The sequence below is a fragment of the Poecilia latipinna genome, unplaced genomic scaffold (assembly GCF_001443285.1).
Source record: "Poecilia latipinna isolate Pla-1442-1.1 unplaced genomic scaffold, P_latipinna-1.0 Scaffold1974, whole genome shotgun sequence".
Taxonomy (NCBI): Eukaryota; Metazoa; Chordata; class Actinopteri; order Cyprinodontiformes; family Poeciliidae; genus Poecilia; species Poecilia latipinna.
The window spans coordinates 44,247-63,294 of NW_015114590.1; the positions used below are offsets into that span (position 1 = coordinate 44,247).

General features: G+C 42.6%; 3 protein-coding genes across 3 annotated transcripts; 1 reads left to right on the plus strand and 2 right to left on the minus strand.

Annotated features, from left to right (window-relative positions):
* Nucleotides 1–327: 327 nt before the first annotated feature.
* On the minus strand, nt 328–9,405 carry rps6kb1b (ribosomal protein S6 kinase b, polypeptide 1b). Its single transcript, XM_015016021.1, has 15 exons — nt 9,213–9,405; nt 8,258–8,301; nt 8,062–8,182; nt 7,831–7,899; nt 6,259–6,406; nt 5,775–5,832; nt 4,681–4,781; nt 3,822–3,912; nt 3,607–3,697; nt 3,409–3,516; nt 3,266–3,328; nt 3,082–3,159; nt 2,779–2,886; nt 1,194–1,306; nt 328–1,103 (listed from the first exon to the last, which is right to left on the minus strand). Exons 1-15 carry the CDS (start codon nt 9,279–9,281, stop codon nt 869–871), a joined length of 1,497 nt encoding a protein of 498 aa, XP_014871507.1. The 5' UTR covers nt 9,282–9,405; the 3' UTR covers nt 328–868.
* Nucleotides 5,060–13,573, minus strand: LOC106935515 (ribosomal protein S6 kinase beta-1-like). The gene is made up of 7 exons (XM_015016022.1): nt 13,379–13,573; nt 12,424–12,467; nt 12,228–12,348; nt 11,997–12,065; nt 10,425–10,572; nt 9,898–9,998; nt 5,060–5,731 (listed from the first exon to the last, which is right to left on the minus strand). Exons 1-6 carry the CDS (start codon nt 13,445–13,447, stop codon nt 9,937–9,939), a joined length of 513 nt encoding a protein of 170 aa, XP_014871508.1. The 5' UTR covers nt 13,448–13,573; the 3' UTR covers nt 5,060–5,731; nt 9,898–9,936.
* Nucleotides 13,574–15,164: 1,591 nt separating this feature from the next.
* Nucleotides 15,165–18,830, plus strand: tubd1 (tubulin, delta 1). The gene is made up of 8 exons (XM_015016015.1): nt 15,165–15,437; nt 15,519–15,666; nt 16,319–16,535; nt 16,786–17,017; nt 17,383–17,547; nt 17,643–17,774; nt 18,303–18,486; nt 18,613–18,830. Exons 1-8 carry the CDS (start codon nt 15,287–15,289, stop codon nt 18,716–18,718), a joined length of 1,335 nt encoding a protein of 444 aa, XP_014871501.1. The 5' UTR covers nt 15,165–15,286; the 3' UTR covers nt 18,719–18,830.
* The last annotated feature ends 218 nt before the right edge of the window (nt 18,831–19,048 follow it).

Below are 19,048 nucleotides of genomic sequence, written 5' to 3' on the forward strand. Positions count from 1 at the left end.
TTTACAGTTTATTTAGAATTTCTTTTTGCGTCTCAAGAGTTGTAAAATTGTTTTTCCTGAACAAGTTAATGCTGAGGCTGCGTCTCCGGGTCTTTGGAGCTCTGAACCTTCACAGAGCTGCAGATGGTGAGACCAGATCAACTGGTTCTGGAGCTTCGGACGCCCTGAGCGTCTCCGAGCGGCCTGAAGGAGAGCCGGAGGTGGTGTTACGCAATCAGCACAGAGACCAGCTATACGTTGCCGTTGATAAGGAGCTGAATTATAAGAGTGATAACTCAAGTATGGAGTCCACATGATGTCATTTCACAACACAACTGCTTAAAGAATTGATAGTTTTTGGGTTTTTTATTTAATGGAGGCTCTATAAGTTGATGCACAGCACAGAAAATGGATCCACTTGGTAAGACTTCGTAAAACAAAGCAAAACCTTTTGTTTATAGAGCCTCTTTTTGTCTGATCGTCACAATCCACTTGTTTTTTTGGGTTTTTTTATATTAATCCTAATTCAGATCATAATCCAGAACCAGGAACCATGTCAGCAATCCATCCAGTAGAGCTTACTGGCATCGACTAACAGAGATCAAAGCACTTTGGATATCTTAAAGTCCAGCAGACTGACTGCGTCTCACCTCCAACCATACCATAGTGTGAGAAATGATCGACGTCGACGGGGCGACGGCGTCACCTTCAGCACTGAACTGTAGTCTGCCGGAGTGCCGGCCCCAAGCGCACACTCCAGGTCGTGACAGTACATGTAGTGTGCAGATGTGCAAGAAGTTTGGATTCTCTTTGTCTCTAGCATCCGTTCCTGTTTCTTTGCCTTTAAAAAATATCACCAAACCAGAGGGAGAAGAGATGAAGTCAGGGGTCATAGGTTCATACGTAGATGCTCGGGCCGTTTGGCCACGACGGGGTAGGCTTGCTGCTTCATCTGGGCGAGGTTGACCCCCGCAGGCTGTCGGATGGGGAGCGGAGCCGAGGCCTCGGCGCTACTAGTGATGTCCATCTGCTCTGCGGTGGACAGATCCATGGGCTGCTCCAGAGGAGACGGGAGGACGCTCTGTCCCACGCCGGGGATGAGGGGACTGCGAGACCAGCCCGGGCTGAGAAGGAAAGTAAGAGACTACAGGTTAGAGGCTGCAGGTTAACGAGTCATGCAAATAATCAGAGCTGCTGCAAACCAGCCGACAAACCTGAGAAGAGTCCTTGGGCTGTCCATGATGCGCCGAGGGGAGCGGATCTTTGGCTCGAAGGAAAACTTCTCCTTGATGTTTTCCAGAACTGATGGCGCAACGTACGTAAAACCCTGGGAAAACCACGGAGGAAGGAAACGAGGAACGAGCCTTTTAATTATGGAGATTTTCTTTTTTTTTGCACAACTTTCTGCAAACTTCCATACTTTTCTGGGCTCTTATTATGACATTTCTAGGTTTAATTTTAACCCAATTATACAGCACAAACATACGGAAAGCGTCAACAACCTAACACATCATTTGTCTTTTATGGTCATTTTTTGTTACATTTACCTGCTGAGCAACAATCCTGTTTGCAGAATGCCTCGCAATCAACTTTCCACACATTGCAACATCCCAACCACACACTTCAGATGCATCCCATTGGGAAGACAAACACAACAGAGCGCATAAATGTGAAGGGAAATCACAGAAGGTTTGCAAATTTTTACCAATAAAAATCCACGAAGCATTTCATTTATTTATTTATTTTTTATTTATCTCCTTTCACTGCAGTTACACCTGCAAGTGATTTGGATAATTTCTCTTCCAGCTGTTTACGTCTATGGATGCTAAAATGTTTATTAGCATTTAGCAGTTGGATTAGGTGAAAGGAATCTGATCATCAATTTTTTAAAATTAATTTTCAGGTGAATTTATCTCTGGACTTTGACTGGGTCATTTTAACACATGGAAATGTTTTTAGTTTTTTAGATGGGTCATTGTTCCAAAATTCCAATCAATTTCAAGAGGGTTCTGATAATGACCCAGACTAGAGCTTGAGATCCCTAATGTAGCTCTGAGCGGATCTTCAGAGACATGTTCCTGCTGGAAGCCAAAGCTCTGCTCCGATCTCAAATCTTGTGCAGCTTTGAACATGTTTTCTTCCAGGATCATTCTGTATTTAGCTCCACCCATCTCCTCGCCAATCCTAATCCACTGCCCTGTCCCAGAAAATAATCCACAAACTGTCACAACTTTCTCAGAACGGCGAGTGTTGCTGGTGTCCTCTTAGTACGACAGCATCGCCACATGATGGCGTGTTCAAGGTGACGCTTTGCACACACACGCAGGCGTTAAATGTTTTGCATTTGGATCGACTTCGAACTGACTGGTAGTTGTAATATTGACAGACTTCCTCCTGAGCTTTAGTTGAGCTGTTTGGTAGGTTTGCAGCTCTGCCAGACTCTTTCCATTTTGTCATTGGTTGTTTGAGCAGTACTGAATCAGATATTTTTCATTTGGTTACCACTTAGCAACTAGGGCTGCACTGGATTTTATTTAAGAGTATCGCGGCGCAGGGGCCTGACTACATACACCTGTCACACTTTTTACATTTTTTTTGTATATATTCATAAAGAAAACATCTAAAATCCTTTTCTTTCTATCCAGTTAATACAAGTGCAAAACAATTGGAGTTTATGACTCTAATGTGACAAATTGTGGAAGACTTCCATTGGAATAAGTAAAGTGGGATCACTGCATCTCTAATAATTCAGATTAAACTTGCTGCCTAAACAAGGCAGAAGTGAAGTAAAGTTATTACCAGGAAGGCTTGATTTGCGCTCTCGCTGAGGGTGGAGTCGTCAGGGCTGTCCACCGGAGTCTGGCTGGTGAACTTCGAGTCGAACTGACTCACGTCATCCGCTGATTGCTGGCCAGACCAGAGAGGAAACACGGGTTTGGGATTACGGCAACATGAGAGGTTTCAGCCAAAGCAAGCAGGAGATGATCCGACACAGCAGAAGGCTTGAACCTTAGCCTCTAACGTAGCGTTATTTAGGCACATTAGCAAAACACCCCACCAAATAGTAAAAGGTAATGAATGTCTGTTTATGGTTTTACTTACAAGGACAGGTTTGAAGGGAGGCTCCACTTTCCGGGCCAGTAGATCTTCCCAGTTGATGTGTCGAAAGAAAGAATGAGCCTATTGAGCACACACACAAAAAATTAGAATTTAAACAAGTTGGTCGCAAATCTCATAACAACCGGCTGAAGTTTGAGAATATTCTTTTTGCATCTGTTGCTCTCACCTGCACCTCTGTGGCGTCTCCTGATCCGGCTCCGAGCCGCGACGAAGCATTTCTCTTCAGCAGCTGTTCAGGCAGCGGTCAAATGTTAAGAGAAAAGCAGCAGGGCAAATAATCGTCTTCAAGCAGACGCAGGAGACCGTTACCCGTTTCAGGAGATCCCTTGCTTCCTGCGTGAGGTAGGGTGGCAGGCTCAGCTTACACTTCAGGATTTTATCAATGGTCTTTTTCCGGTTCTCACCTGTGAAGGGGGGCTACAATTAGAGAGGAAAGACCAGGGTTATTAACGCAATACCTATGCTTATTCACAACAGGAATAACCAAACTGGGCGCGTTCCACTGACCGCTCCTGTGAGCATGTCGTACATCAGAGCGCCCAGACTCCACCAGTCCACCGCTCTGTTGTGGCCGCTCCTCATCAAGATCTCTGGAGCCCTGAAGCACAGAGAGCCCACAGCGTCCGAGGCCGTTAGCGATGAAGAGTGCAACCGGGTCAGAGGTCCCAGAAAAAAACAAAAAAAAAACAACAACAAAAAAAATAATAAAAAAAAACACCTACATGTATTCGATGGTTCCACAGAAAGTGTGAGTAACCGTCCCGTCATGAATGGATTCTTTACAAAGACCGAAGTCGGTCAGTTTTACGTGACCTGGAGGAAAATCAAGAAATATTTAGATGCCAACATTTACGTGAATTAATTACACCTGCTGGAAGCTCAGCACTAAATAAAACTTTGATTTGAAAAGTATTCACACCCCTTGAACTTTGCCACGTTGTGTCAAGTTTTAATTTTTTAAATTACTAAAAGCTAAATATTAGTCAAAGAGAGACATGGTTCTCATATTTTTTTTATGAATAAAATATGAAGACTGCATTTCTATTCAATGCAAGAGAATGAATACTTTATAAAACAAGTAAAGCTGCAGATGTTTGGGGGTTTAAAGCATCTAAGAGAATTGTAGCTTTTTAGAATAGTTCAAAAGATGGGCTAGATTTGATGAAGAGCGTTTCAAGCAAATATTTATTACTTGACTCAGAAGTTTTATTAAATTTAGGGCTGGACTTTGACTAGGTCAGTGGTTCTTAACCCAGGTCCTCTAGGTCTTAGACGCAGCCCTGCTCCGGCACATCTGATTCAAATGATCCCATCCAATGCTGCAGAAGTCTGTTGATTACTCATTAATTTAAGTCAGGTGTGTGGCAACTGGAGAAAATGGTTTTTAATTTAAAACTAAACCAAAATGTTTGATCACTAAACCACAAATATGGTGCTGGTCTGTCACTTAAAATCCTGATAAAACAAATTGCAGACAGTACTTGTCGTGTTAATAATAATAATAATTAAAAAAAAAGAAATCAAGAAGCACGAATATTTCAAAAGGCTCTAAATGTTACGCATCATCCGGGACGGACTAACCTTGGCTGTTGAGCATGATGTTCTCGGGCTTCAGGTCTCGGTATATGATGCCTTTTTGGTGCAGGTGACCCAGAGCCATGGAGATCTCTGCGAGGTAAAAACTACAAGCAACAAAAGACTAAATCAAAGCTAATAATATCACACCAAACGTCACGTCAATGTGACATTAAAGCAAGCAAGGACTGTTGCATGTTTTCAGGTCTAAAAACAGTTCTGAATTTATAATCGTTTCAAACTAAATATCAGGTGTTATTGGCAGCCACAGTGTTAAAACTTGCCACAGGGGCAACACTTTGGTCGATGCAGTTCGGTTCGCCAGACAGTAATCTGTGTATGGAGCCAGTCCGAGCCGCACCGCTCAGTGGAAACGAGGCATCGGCCTCCTCTTTTCTCCAGATTGGAGCGTACAGAGAGAACAATCTTTGACCAGTTGTCTTTGCACAATCTCTGCAGCTCATCCAGAGTCCAGTGTCCCCCCCCCTTATGCTCCAGCTCACCTCACGTTCTCTATCAGCTTCCGGTCTGAAAAATTATATCGTCTTAGAGGAAAGTTAACTTTGTTCCTGCTGAATCATTTCCTACTTGGCCATCGTAATCAGTTTGAAAGACTACAATGTCTTGGAGTTTGTGATGCCAAGATGTTTAACAAGTTAACCCAGCGTTGGCCAACTTCATCACAAATCCTCTGCTATATCCCCAACAGCAGACATATGAGGGTTCTTAACATATTTATGTTTTGTTTCACATGAAATCCAGCTGGAGTTTTTGTTGCCGAGGAGCTGAATCTTATTCTGACCAGTTCTGATCAGCAGCACCAAAGATGCTTCTTCCTGACACATCATAAACAACCACTCAATTATTACAGAACATTGAATAGATGTACTCAAATTTATTTGACTTAAATGTTCCCATAAGACGCTATCACTGCAAGCTGGATTAACACTTCTACATGACAACTTGCTTGGACAAGTCAGAACCTTCAAAGGCGACTTCCTGTCACATGATGCAAAACAGAAGAACGGGGAACAAATAAAATAAAATCAATAATAATGTCAGCAGTAAATGACTGAAATCTGATGCCAAACAATCCTCACCAGGCTGTGTCTTCCATGAAGATGCCCTCTCTCTCCAGCTGCATGAAGAGCTCTCCTCCTGCACAGCAGAACAACATCTTAACAACAAAACAAGCAACGTGCCAGTTCTCAGGACGATCCAAAAAGGTAAAATGTTTCGAAAGCAACAACAAAAATAAATCATCAGCCTATGAGCTGCAAGTGCATCTTCCTCTATGAAACGCATTATCAATTCATGCTGCATTAATCTGCCACTTAAAGAGAGTGTAAGATTGCTGCCCAGGAACAATATGTACTCCGAGTACTTCTGTTGCTTTATATTTTCTCTGTTTACGCTGAAGCTGAAAATAAAATGGTTGCAAGCAAGTGATGTCACAGAAACATTATTAATGCATGTATACACACTTAGGCTCATTTACAAGAATAAAATGTTATAGACTATATGTTTAAAGACAAAAATAGCAGGTCTGGTGTGTTGCGTTTTTTTTTTTTTAGTGTTACAGACCACTGAGGTACTCCAGGATGAGATAGAGCTTCCCTCCCGTCTGGAAGGCGTAGATGAGATCAACGATGAAGGGATGCTTCACTTCCTCCAGGATGTTCCTCTCTGCCTTGGTATGAGCCGTGTCCTTAGCGTTACGTACAATCATAGCCTGGAGGCCGGAAGCACAGGGAAATAAAATCAGACGAAAAAAGAAGATATATATATATATATATATGAACGATATAAAGAAATGTGAGGTGATACGCACACACACTGCAGCATGGCCACTGGATAATTTCGACAGCTAAAACTGTCTCCTCTTCTGTGTTAGTGCCTCCCGTCCGCATGCTAAGTTTTATTTTGCATGTGCAGATTTTTTATTTTTTATATTTGGCAAAGTGATCATTATAAAAACTCCCCTCCGTTAATGCAGAAATTGCTGCAAGCGATAACGTCCTGTTTGCACAAGCTTGTAATTTCCCTCTGTGGAGTTCTACCACCTTTTGCCATCGTTGCTCTGGTTGTTTTAATTACATTTTAAATGTGAGTTAAAGAGTTATCAAAGAAACTATGACGGGACAGCACAGGTATCACAGCAGTTTTGATTAGACTGAGGTTGACTTTTCCACAAAAATAAAAAATAAAAAAAAAGTTGTGAAGCTGTGGCCTGAGCCAGGAATCATCTTTTAAATGCCTCCTGGCTCAGACACCCCAGAGATGGCTCTTTACCAGGCCTCTGCAGCCTTTTTTTTTTTTTTGGGGATGTTGAAGTGCAGAGTGTCCTGATTTTTCATCTGTCGACAGCCTCTGCTCTCTGCCGCTCTCCTCACTTCTGTTTACTGAACACTTCTGTCTGACAGCCAACGAGCTGCCTGTCAACAGCTCTGTCGTCTCAGCAGCGAGCGTTCAGAGCTGTGGTGGCAGGGACATTAGGGTTGAAGCTCTTATTCCAAATTTTCAGCCAAATTCACAAAATACACACACGCAGACCCAGAGGGCAATGGATTAAAGTTCTTATGTTTTACTACACAGTGACATTATAAGCAACACAAAACTGGCGGAAAACTAAGAAAAACATTGTGAAGCTCAGTTGAGAAGCTTCACTTCCGCTATAAACTCAAGTGTTTGTGGCTGGGGATTTTTGGACAAGTCTGGACAGACTTAAAATTTCATATGCTTCCACGTTTGTGAGCCTCCATCAGATCTTTACCGAAAATGCCGTTTTACGCTTTCCACTGTTAAGTTTTGCCACCAAAACTCTCTCTCTCCCCCTCCCCCGCCCCGAGCGTAACGTAGCAGCTCTTTAATGTGTCACCGAGGTCGTGCAAGGCAATCCCTCCGACATGAAGCTGGACCCAATGGGCTCGAGCGGAGCGTTTAAAGAGCCGAGGCTGCAGCAGAGCAGCTGGCAGTCTACCAACTAGCAGTGAAATCTTACCCCACCACTGACTTCAGCAGCAGCCCATATGTGCAGACAGAAGCAATATAATGTTAATTTATAAAGCAAACAGCGTGATTACATAACCAAAACTGCATCTGCGCTTTTGGTGAAATACAACTCAGAGGCAGACTGCAAAAGAAAAAATTTAATACCTTTTTTAAAACTTTCATGGCAAATATTTTGCCGGCTGCAGCTCCGACAACCTTCCGAACTTGGAAAACCTGCAGAGCAAGGAAAAAAAAAAAATGTAGAAAGAATTAAGTGTTCGGAATAGTCACACAGGCAGTTTGGGGGAAAAACATGGGTCAGTATAACATTATAGAGGCAAAATAATTCACCGCACACGCCGCTCAGACAAGCGGCATGTTCACTGGACTCTATACCTTTCCATAGCCGCCTTTTCCGAGCACCCGCAGCAGCTCGAAGCACTCTGGTCTGATGTTCTCCGTCCCCTGATTGACGTTGTCCTCGGAGATCTCGATCTTCTCACAGTCGTCCATATTGCTGCAGAGACAAATGTAAATAATTAGGCTTCTCTTTTGGACCATTTTAAAAGTGGTGACATAACTGAATACTTACAACTCAAACCCACTGCACTGATCCATGATGTCAATGTTTTGAGTCTGTAAGGAAGAGCAGAACACTGATGAGTAAAGGAGACTTTAAATACTTTATCAAAAAATGTGTTATTTTCTGTGCTATAAAATCATTTGGTCATTTTAAAACTTTCTTTGAAGTTTGGCTCTATGCCTGTGAAGTAGTTATATTTATGCACCATAACAGGCACTTTAAGAAAAAAAAAAAATAAAGATTTTTTTTTCCCTATGTGAAGCAAAAAAAGCTGCCATACCATATTCTTCATATCTATATTTTAAATGTTTAATATTGACTAATTCTGATTATTTTCCTCATAGAGAATCACATAAACATGAGCTTCTGTGAGACAGTACGTACTATAATGCTGAACTTTAGCCTTATTTTCATCTCAATGAAAAATAAACATGTCATTCAACAACTTTTTTTACAATCATGTCGCACTTTTTGGGTTAGACGGCTGGACAAGACATGACTGACAATTTAAATAGAGATCAATTTGTGCTCTAAAACTCAGCAATAGCCGTTTTCCTATCCCTGTATAAAGACAAGCTACTGGGCAGCCAGTCCTCAGCCCACACAGCCCCACTCTGTCACATTTTGCCAAAATAAACTGTTGCACACGGAGCCACATTTATCACTGCTGCACCTTTGGCCAAGTAAGGATGTTTTGCACAACCCGTGCGTGACAGCGACGCTGACAGCTCCAACAACGCATAAAAGTCAGTCCTGAACCGGGCTGTAAAGCCATAAAAAACGAAAGGCGCTTGTTTTGTTGTGTTTGCGGTCATGCTAATAGTAACAAACAGTTTGTGAGGCCCTGACAGCCCCGGCTGCTGCAGCCTGCAGGCCTGCCGTGGCTGCTGGCAGACGACCAGGCTAACGCAGCTAGCTACGGTGCGGCGGGGAGTTTCTCCTCTGACAGCCTCTGCTAAAGCACCTCATCGTTCTCGTCGTCGGAGACATTTTCCTCCGGCTGGTCCAGATCGATGTCAAACACTCCGGCCATGGCGGCGAGTCGCTCGGGTTGCTGTGTCACAGACCGCAGGTACAGCAGGCGTCCCCCACCTCATGGACAAACACGCACGGCCGCCATAACCGGCTACTACACCGAGCAGGCGCATTGCGACGCTCCACAAAGGGGCGGGAACGTGTTGTCTCATATACAAAGGCACCACTGCACTCAATACTAGTACATCTCCAAACACTTGAAGGCTGCGTAAAAGGGAAATATTTATTACCAGTAATCTCAGAAAGTAAAACTCTTATATGATAGAATTATCACATGGGGTTTCTTACAGAAAACTTGCTAAGCCCGGTGCTTGGGGCGCTAGGGCTGTCATTCATCCGGCTGGCATGAGTTAAAATGGTTAAAATAGACAGGAAATTTGAAAATATCACTTGATAGTTATGCATTATTGAAAGACTGTAAGATTAATACCTAAACACCAACTATAAAGTCTTTAAAAAAGGCAATGACAAAAAAAAAACCTAAAATAAATAAACAATGCCAAGCCTGGTGGGGATCACAAGTAAAGCCTGGTGGCCCGCCAGGCTTATAATACACTGGGGGGAACCCTGATCACACATAGAGCGGCATNAAATAAAATAAAATCAATAATAATGTCAGCAGTAAATGACTGAAATCTGATGCCAAACAATCCTCACCAGGCTGTGTCTTCCATGAAGATGCCCTCTCTCTCCAGCTGCATGAAGAGCTCTCCTCCTGCACAGCAGAACAACATCTTAACAACAAAACAAGCAACGTGCCAGTTCTCAGGACGATCCAAAAAGGTAAAATGTTTCGAAAGCAACAACAAAAATAAATCATCAGCCTATGAGCTGCAAGTGCATCTTCCTCTATGAAACGCATTATCAATTCATGCTGCATTAATCTGCCACTTAAAGAGAGTGTAAGATTGCTGCCCAGGAACAATATGTACTCCGAGTACTTCTGTTGCTTTATATTTTCTCTGTTTACGCTGAAGCTGAAAATAAAATGGTTGCAAGCAAGTGATGTCACAGAAACATTATTAATGCATGTATACACACTTAGGCTCATTTACAAGAATAAAATGTTATAGACTATATGTTTAAAGACAAAAATAGCAGGTCTGGTGTGTTGCGTTTTTTTTTTTTTAGTGTTACAGACCACTGAGGTACTCCAGGATGAGATAGAGCTTCCCTCCCGTCTGGAAGGCGTAGATGAGATCAACGATGAAGGGATGCTTCACTTCCTCCAGGATGTTCCTCTCTGCCTTGGTATGAGCCGTGTCCTTAGCGTTACGTACAATCATAGCCTGGAGGCCGGAAGCACAGGGAAATAAAATCAGACGAAAAAAGAAGATATATATATATATATATATGAACGATATAAAGAAATGTGAGGTGATACGCACACACACTGCAGCATGGCCACTGGATAATTTCGACAGCTAAAACTGTCTCCTCTTCTGTGTTAGTGCCTCCCGTCCGCATGCTAAGTTTTATTTTGCATGTGCAGATTTTTTATTTTTTATATTTGGCAAAGTGATCATTATAAAAACTCCCCTCCGTTAATGCAGAAATTGCTGCAAGCGATAACGTCCTGTTTGCACAAGCTTGTAATTTCCCTCTGTGGAGTTCTACCACCTTTTGCCATCGTTGCTCTGGTTGTTTTAATTACATTTTAAATGTGAGTTAAAGAGTTATCAAAGAAACTATGACGGGACAGCACAGGTATCACAGCAGTTTTGATTAGACTGAGGTTGACTTTTCCACAAAAATAAAAAATAAAAAAAAAGTTGTGAAGCTGTGGCCTGAGCCAGGAATCATCTTTTAAATGCCTCCTGGCTCAGACACCCCAGAGATGGCTCTTTACCAGGCCTCTGCAGCCTTTTTTTTTTTTTTGGGGATGTTGAAGTGCAGAGTGTCCTGATTTTTCATCTGTCGACAGCCTCTGCTCTCTGCCGCTCTCCTCACTTCTGTTTACTGAACACTTCTGTCTGACAGCCAACGAGCTGCCTGTCAACAGCTCTGTCGTCTCAGCAGCGAGCGTTCAGAGCTGTGGTGGCAGGGACATTAGGGTTGAAGCTCTTATTCCAAATTTTCAGCCAAATTCACAAAATACACACACGCAGACCCAGAGGGCAATGGATTAAAGTTCTTATGTTTTACTACACAGTGACATTATAAGCAACACAAAACTGGCGGAAAACTAAGAAAAACATTGTGAAGCTCAGTTGAGAAGCTTCACTTCCGCTATAAACTCAAGTGTTTGTGGCTGGGGATTTTTGGACAAGTCTGGACAGACTTAAAATTTCATATGCTTCCACGTTTGTGAGCCTCCATCAGATCTTTACCGAAAATGCCGTTTTACGCTTTCCACTGTTAAGTTTTGCCACCAAAACTCTCTCTCTCCCCCTCCCCCGCCCCGAGCGTAACGTAGCAGCTCTTTAATGTGTCACCGAGGTCGTGCAAGGCAATCCCTCCGACATGAAGCTGGACCCAATGGGCTCGAGCGGAGCGTTTAAAGAGCCGAGGCTGCAGCAGAGCAGCTGGCAGTCTACCAACTAGCAGTGAAATCTTACCCCACCACTGACTTCAGCAGCAGCCCATATGTGCAGACAGAAGCAATATAATGTTAATTTATAAAGCAAACAGCGTGATTACATAACCAAAACTGCATCTGCGCTTTTGGTGAAATACAACTCAGAGGCAGACTGCAAAAGAAAAAATTTAATACCTTTTTTAAAACTTTCATGGCAAATATTTTGCCGGCTGCAGCTCCGACAACCTTCCGAACTTGGAAAACCTGCAGAGCAAGGAAAAAAAAAAAATGTAGAAAGAATTAAGTGTTCGGAATAGTCACACAGGCAGTTTGGGGGAAAAACATGGGTCAGTATAACATTATAGAGGCAAAATAATTCACCGCACACGCCGCTCAGACAAGCGGCATGTTCACTGGACTCTATACCTTTCCATAGCCGCCTTTTCCGAGCACCCGCAGCAGCTCGAAGCACTCTGGTCTGATGTTCTCCGTCCCCTGATTGACGTTGTCCTCGGAGATCTCGATCTTCTCACAGTCGTCCATATTGCTGCAGAGACAAATGTAAATAATTAGGCTTCTCTTTTGGACCATTTTAAAAGTGGTGACATAACTGAATACTTACAACTCAAACCCACTGCACTGATCCATGATGTCAATGTTTTGAGTCTGTAAGGAAGAGCAGAACACTGATGAGTAAAGGAGACTTTAAATACTTTATCAAAAAATGTGTTATTTTCTGTGCTATAAAATCATTTGGTCATTTTAAAACTTTCTTTGAAGTTTGGCTCTATGCCTGTGAAGTAGTTATATTTATGCACCATAACAGGCACTTTAAGAAAAAAAAAAAATAAAGATTTTTTTTTCCCTATGTGAAGCAAAAAAAGCTGCCATACCATATTCTTCATATCTATATTTTAAATGTTTAATATTGACTAATTCTGATTATTTTCCTCATAGAGAATCACATAAACATGAGCTTCTGTGAGACAGTACGTACTATAATGCTGAACTTTAGCCTTATTTTCATCTCAATGAAAAATAAACATGTCATTCAACAACTTTTTTTACAATCATGTCGCACTTTTTGGGTTAGACGGCTGGACAAGACATGACTGACAATTTAAATAGAGATCAATTTGTGCTCTAAAACTCAGCAATAGCCGTTTTCCTATCCCTGTATAAAGACAAGCTACTGGGCAGCCAGTCCTCAGCCCACACAGCCCCACTCTGTCACATTTTGCCAAAATAAACTGTTGCACACGGAGCCACATTTATCACTGCTGCACCTTTGGCCAAGTAAGGATGTTTTGCACAACCCGTGCGTGACAGCGACGCTGACAGCTCCAACAACGCATAAACGTCAGTCCTGAACCGGGCTGTAAAGCCATAAAAAACGAAAGGCGCTTGTTTTGTTGTGTTTGCGGTCATGCTAATAGTAACAAACAGTTTGTGAGGCCCTGACAGCCCCGGCTGCTGCAGCCTGCAGGCCTGCCGTGGCTGCTGGCAGACGACCAGGCTAACGCAGCTAGCTACGGTGCGGCGGGGAGTTTCTCCTCTGACAGCCTCTGCTAAAGCACCTCATCGTTCTCGTCGTCGGAGACATTTTCCTCCGGCTGGTCCAGATCGATGTCAAACACTCCGGCCATGGCGGCGAGTCGCTCGGGTTGCTGTGTCACAGACCGCAGGTACAGCAGGCGTCCCCCACCTCATGGACAAACACGCACGGCCGCCATAACCGGCTACTACACCGAGCAGGCGCATTGCGACGCTCCACAAAGGGGCGGGAACGTGTTGTCTCATATACAAAGGCACCACTGCACTCAATACTAGTACATCTCCAAACACTTGAAGGCTGCGTAAAAGGGAAATATTTATTACCAGTAATCTCAGAAAGTAAAACTCTTATATGATAGAATTATCACATGGGGTTTCTTACAGAAAACTTGCTAAGCCCGGTGCTTGGGGCGCTAGGGCTGTCATTCATCCGGCTGGCATGAGTTAAAATGGTTAAAATAGACAGGAAATTTGAAAATATCACTTGATAGTTATGCATTATTGAAAGACTGTAAGATTAATACCTAAACACCAACTATAAAGTCTTTAAAAAAGGCAATGACAAAAAAAAAACCTAAAATAAATAAACAATGCCAAGCCTGGTGGGGATCACAAGTAAAGCCTGGTGGCCCGCCAGGCTTATAATACACTGGGGGGAACCCTGATCACACATAGAGCGGCATATTCTAAGCTCTTGTTTCTTGTAATTTTGGTGATTGTGGCTTTACAAATAATGAAAACTAAAAATCCAGTGTCTCAAAATTAGAATACTGTGAAAAACGTCATTGATGGAAACTCATGGTGTCACACCTTTATCCACTAATTAAGTCAAAACAACTGAGGTTGAATGTTTCCTGATACTAGATGGTCTTTCACTCTGTGTTAGTAGACAGTAGACAATCAGTCTGACTGGATAGACATTCAGAAGAGAGTCATTGATGCTCTTCACAAGAAGGGTAAGCCACAAAAAGTCATTGCTGAAGAATCTGGTTGTTCACAGAGTTCTGTATCCAAACATATTAAAATAAAATTGAGTGGAAGGAAGAAGTGTAGGAAAACGTGCACTAGCAACAGGGAGAACCACAGCCTTGAGAGGAGATTCATCTGTGTGTCCATTCCAGGCGCTCTGAATAATGCTACCATTGTTGCATTCCCCATGTCAAGTCACTCCTGAAGCAGAGACGATGTCAGACGTGTCTTACCTGGGCTAAGGAGAAAAGGAACAGGACTGTTCCAATTGAAGGTATCAATTAAAGCAACCTGGGCTTCCATTACACCCACACAGTGCTACATGCACTGCAGTAATTCATACAAAAACAGGCCCAACCAAGTATTGAGGTCTCATGCCTCCTCTGTCTCATGTCGCTCAAACCATCACTGTGTCAAGGCACAGCATGCTTAGATTGGGATCGGAAATCCATCATTCTTCCTTGCATTCATGGAAATGTAAAGTGCTAAAAACATAATCAGACATCAAACATTTCAAAATTGTCGTTATGAATAGACAGGAAGAAAGGCTCTCTGAACAATGCTAATTTTTGACTACAAATGTGGTCTTGATTAAACACTAAATTTGTCTGTATTATGTTTTGTAAGGCTATAAACAGAATAATAATAGTAAGGGGCTGGTTAAATGAGGAGCACGCACTTAATAATACAATATATTTTTATATTTTTGTTTTTCAATCAAGCAAGCTGGAAATTAACTATGTCATGCGTTTTTATGCTAAGAAGTACACCTTAAAAAGAATTAAAAAAACATCGTGTACTTCAAATGATATTGAGTCTGTATTTTATTTTGAAACGGTTGACAGTTTCAGCCGGAAATGACGTTTTAACTACGAGCGCCGCTTCCAAAACACAGCCAGGAGTCTGCAAATGGAGCCGAAAGTGTCATGATTCAGTGACTTAGACATCTCACAGGTCTGATCATGTCTGTGGTGACAGTCCAGCTGGGTCAGTGCGGTAACCAGGTGGGACAGGAGCTGTTTGACGTCATGTGTAGCGATGCTCGAGACGTCCACAGGAAAACGTACAGCGCGGTCAGCTGTGAGCGCTTCTTCCGCCAGACCACACAGGGAGGTAAGCAAGGCTCCGAGATGACTTTAATGCGGATGATTGCTGTAATGTGGGCGCGTCTTTTATACAGTTTGTGTGTGTCAGCCCTTGAAGCCAGGGCGGTGCTGATTGATATGGAGCCCAAAGTGATCAACCACAGCATGAGCAAGGCTGCGAAGTCTGGCAGGTGGAGGTATGGAGAAACTTCCCACTTCAGCCAGAAACAAGGCTCTGGAAACAACTGGGCCAATGGGTGAGATGTTAACCAGCCACATGAACTGGAATGCCATACAGTGCATTTTCAACAGAATCACACCCTTCAACATTTCCCTGTTCGAAACTCAAACTTCTATGCAGGGTTTCCCCCAGAAAGAAGAGAAAAGCCTGGTGGCCACCAGGCTTACAATACACTGAGGGAAACCCTGTTCTATGTAATGACTGCGATTTTGTGAGAGGCCAAGGCAGTGCGTAATTGTGAAATGTACTGGACATGATGCATGGTTTTCATTTATCTACTTATTTACCAATAAACACATTGCAAGCTCTCTTTTTGCGAAGTAACTCAACTCGGTTAAGTTGGACGGAGAACGTCTGAACCTCAATTTTCAAATTTTAACACAGATTTCAACTGCATTTTGTTGCGGGGTTTGACGGGCATGGACATGCTTTGTTCTAACCTGTTTCATTGTTGCTCTGGCTTTGTGTTTTATTTAGGTGTATCATAATGAACAGAAACATTTAAAAAAAAAAATAATTTTCCTTACATTTCAAAACAATGCACTACCTACGTGTTAGTATATCACACATTTAATGGGTTTAAATGCTTTTGGAAAGCATCATAGTTTGCCTTTCATCTTGAGACAAGAGGAAGTTTTCTCATCATACACGCATTTTCATCCATCCAGGTATTGCGTCCTTGGCCCTCGTCACAGAGACGCGGTGGAGGAGCTGGTGAGGAGGCAGGTGGAGCATTGCGACATGCTGGCGGGGTTCATCCCCATCATGAGTGTCGCAGGGGGGACGGGCTCAGGAGTCGGTACTTTCATCACTCAGTGTCTCAGAGACGTCTACCCATCGTCGTTTGTCCTTAACCACCTCACCTGGCCATATGGGACTGGGGAGGTATGCCATTATTATTTTACTTGTTACATTCATGTAGAAGAGCAAGGCTTAGTTGTATTAATAAATAAATTCAATCTGCCTTGCTGGATGATACCTTTAGGGTCAAATCCTGACTGAGAATAACATCTCCCCGACTTAAACTAGAGTACAAACTGGAAATAAATAGGAAACTGAAATCATAACCTTACATCCATGTTCATCCACTGCAGAGTCTTTCATGAAGTCATCTCTCCACACTCCACTCTTCCAGGTGATTGTCCAGAACTACAACTCGGTGCTGACGCTTGCACACCTCTACCAGCTCTCTGATGCCATCCTGGTGCACGAGAACGACATCGTGCACAAGATCTGCAGTCAGTTGCTGAAGATCAAGCAGATCTCTTTCAGTGACATCAACAGGGTCATCGCTCACCAGCTGGGTGGGGTGCTGCAGCCCACGCTCACGCCCGCTTCCTGTGGAGCGTACAGCAGGCATCCTATTGGTAAGGGCAGAACACTCAAGTTTTATACGCGGTCAGAAAGGCTTGAGAATTTGATTTCAGTATTCAGTTTCTTTCCTTCCAACCTTGTGTTCTCCCTTCCTTGAATCCTCCCGCCATTCCTGATGCGTCGTCTTTTTAACGGATAAAAATCTACTCTTGCAAGCACAATTGCTATAAATTCGCAATCAGCTCTCGCATTTTATATTTTTGAAATTATAAGTACTCTGGAAAGTTGAGTTCAGAAAAGTAAGGATTTTACATTTTAAGAGCCGTGCATGCTTTTCTCAGTTGTAGTTCTACTAGTTGATGTTTAAATTGCGTGTAAATTGTTCCATAATCCACTTGTTACTCTTTTCGATTTTCAGGTGAGCTGATGAGCGCTCTTGCCTGCCACCCAGAGTACAAGCTGCTGAGTGTGTGCACCATCCCCCAGATGGCCAGCTCCTCCATCGCCTTCAGCACCTTCAGCTGGCCGGCGCTGCTCAAACACCTGCGGCAGATGCTCATATCCAACAGCAAGATGGAAGGAGGTGAGATTTATAGCTAGTTCACTCACCACTGGTAGTATAAAAAGGAACGCCTATAATCACTGGGTTGATTTTTTTTTTTTTTTTCTTCGTTGTAGGTATAGATTGGCAGGTCTGTCCACCTCCAGCCTCAGCGGGGGGGTCCAGGAGTCTCTCAGCTGGCAGCTTCAACACCTCCCTGGCCAACCTGCTCATCCTGAGGGGGAAGGACGTCTACAGTGCAGAGACGGGTCAGAGAACACGGCTGAATTTGATACGGATTCATAAAGTGGAAGGAAAAATTATTTATGGTTTTCTTTCACACTGAAGTTTTGCATCCATGTATTGAGACCCATTAACTCAGACATTCATAGATAAAGTCCAGAGAAACAGCTCACTCCAGAAGGCATCTGCTTTATAAAGGCACTCCATCTTTGTGAAAGTCATATTTCAAGGAGAATACTGTTTGGAGTTGCAGTATTTTCAAGGTGAGATTAGGTCATTTGAGGCCAACTTGAAATTGTAATTAAGATTTTGTGGCACATTTAAAAACTGATGTTCACAGAGATGCACTGTGTTCAGTCAAAGAAGTCTGGGCCAACAAATCAGTCTAGATGTGCAAAGGATTGAGAGAAATTATGAAAAAAGGAATGAAAGTGTACTCTTGACTAGACTGAGGCCAAAAAAGTCCTTCCAACATTTATCGATATTGAAAATGTTGAAGATTCGTTTGGTAAAGGCAAATCTTTAACAGGTGTGAATTCTGTTTTAATCCCCAGGGGGATTTGAAGACCCAGCTATTTATACTTCCTGGCTTCCACCAGACGAAGCGCTTAGCTTGTGGAAATCCCCCGTTCCCTTCAATAAGTATGAGAAGTCTGCAACACTGGTTAGCAACAGCCAGGCTCTGCTCAGACCTCTGGATGACATGGTGAGGAAAGCCTGGAACATGTTTGCTTCCAGGTAAGTCGGACTTGAACAGACTTGACTAAATACAAACTTCAGTTTCATAATTTCTGTTCATCTCAATCCAGACGAATTAGGTTAAATAATTAGTCTGGATCAATGGTATTTTTTTTTTTCCTGCAGGGCCTACATCCATCAGTACATTAAATTTGGGATCTCAGAGGAGGATTTTCTGGACAGCTTTACGTCTCTTGAGCAGGTGATCTCCAGCTACTCTGAGCTTCAGTAGGTAAACTGAGAGTAGCTGTGAGAGAGCAACACAATGGACTGATTTTAACTACATTATTTATTTTAGTAGATTTTTTTACAAAAAATTGTGTAAATAAAATAATTTGCTTTAGGAACAGTGTTGGAGTTAATTTCTTCATACCTTCATGAGTGGTGATTTGCTGAAAGGTTTGATTTTCACAACCTTTACTCCTTCAACTTAAATCTAAATATATATATATATATATATATATATACACACACACCTTTAATGTCCAAGACTTTTGCTATTTTATAGCACAATAAAATAACTGTAACCTTCAGTTATAAAAAATACTGTATATATCAAAAA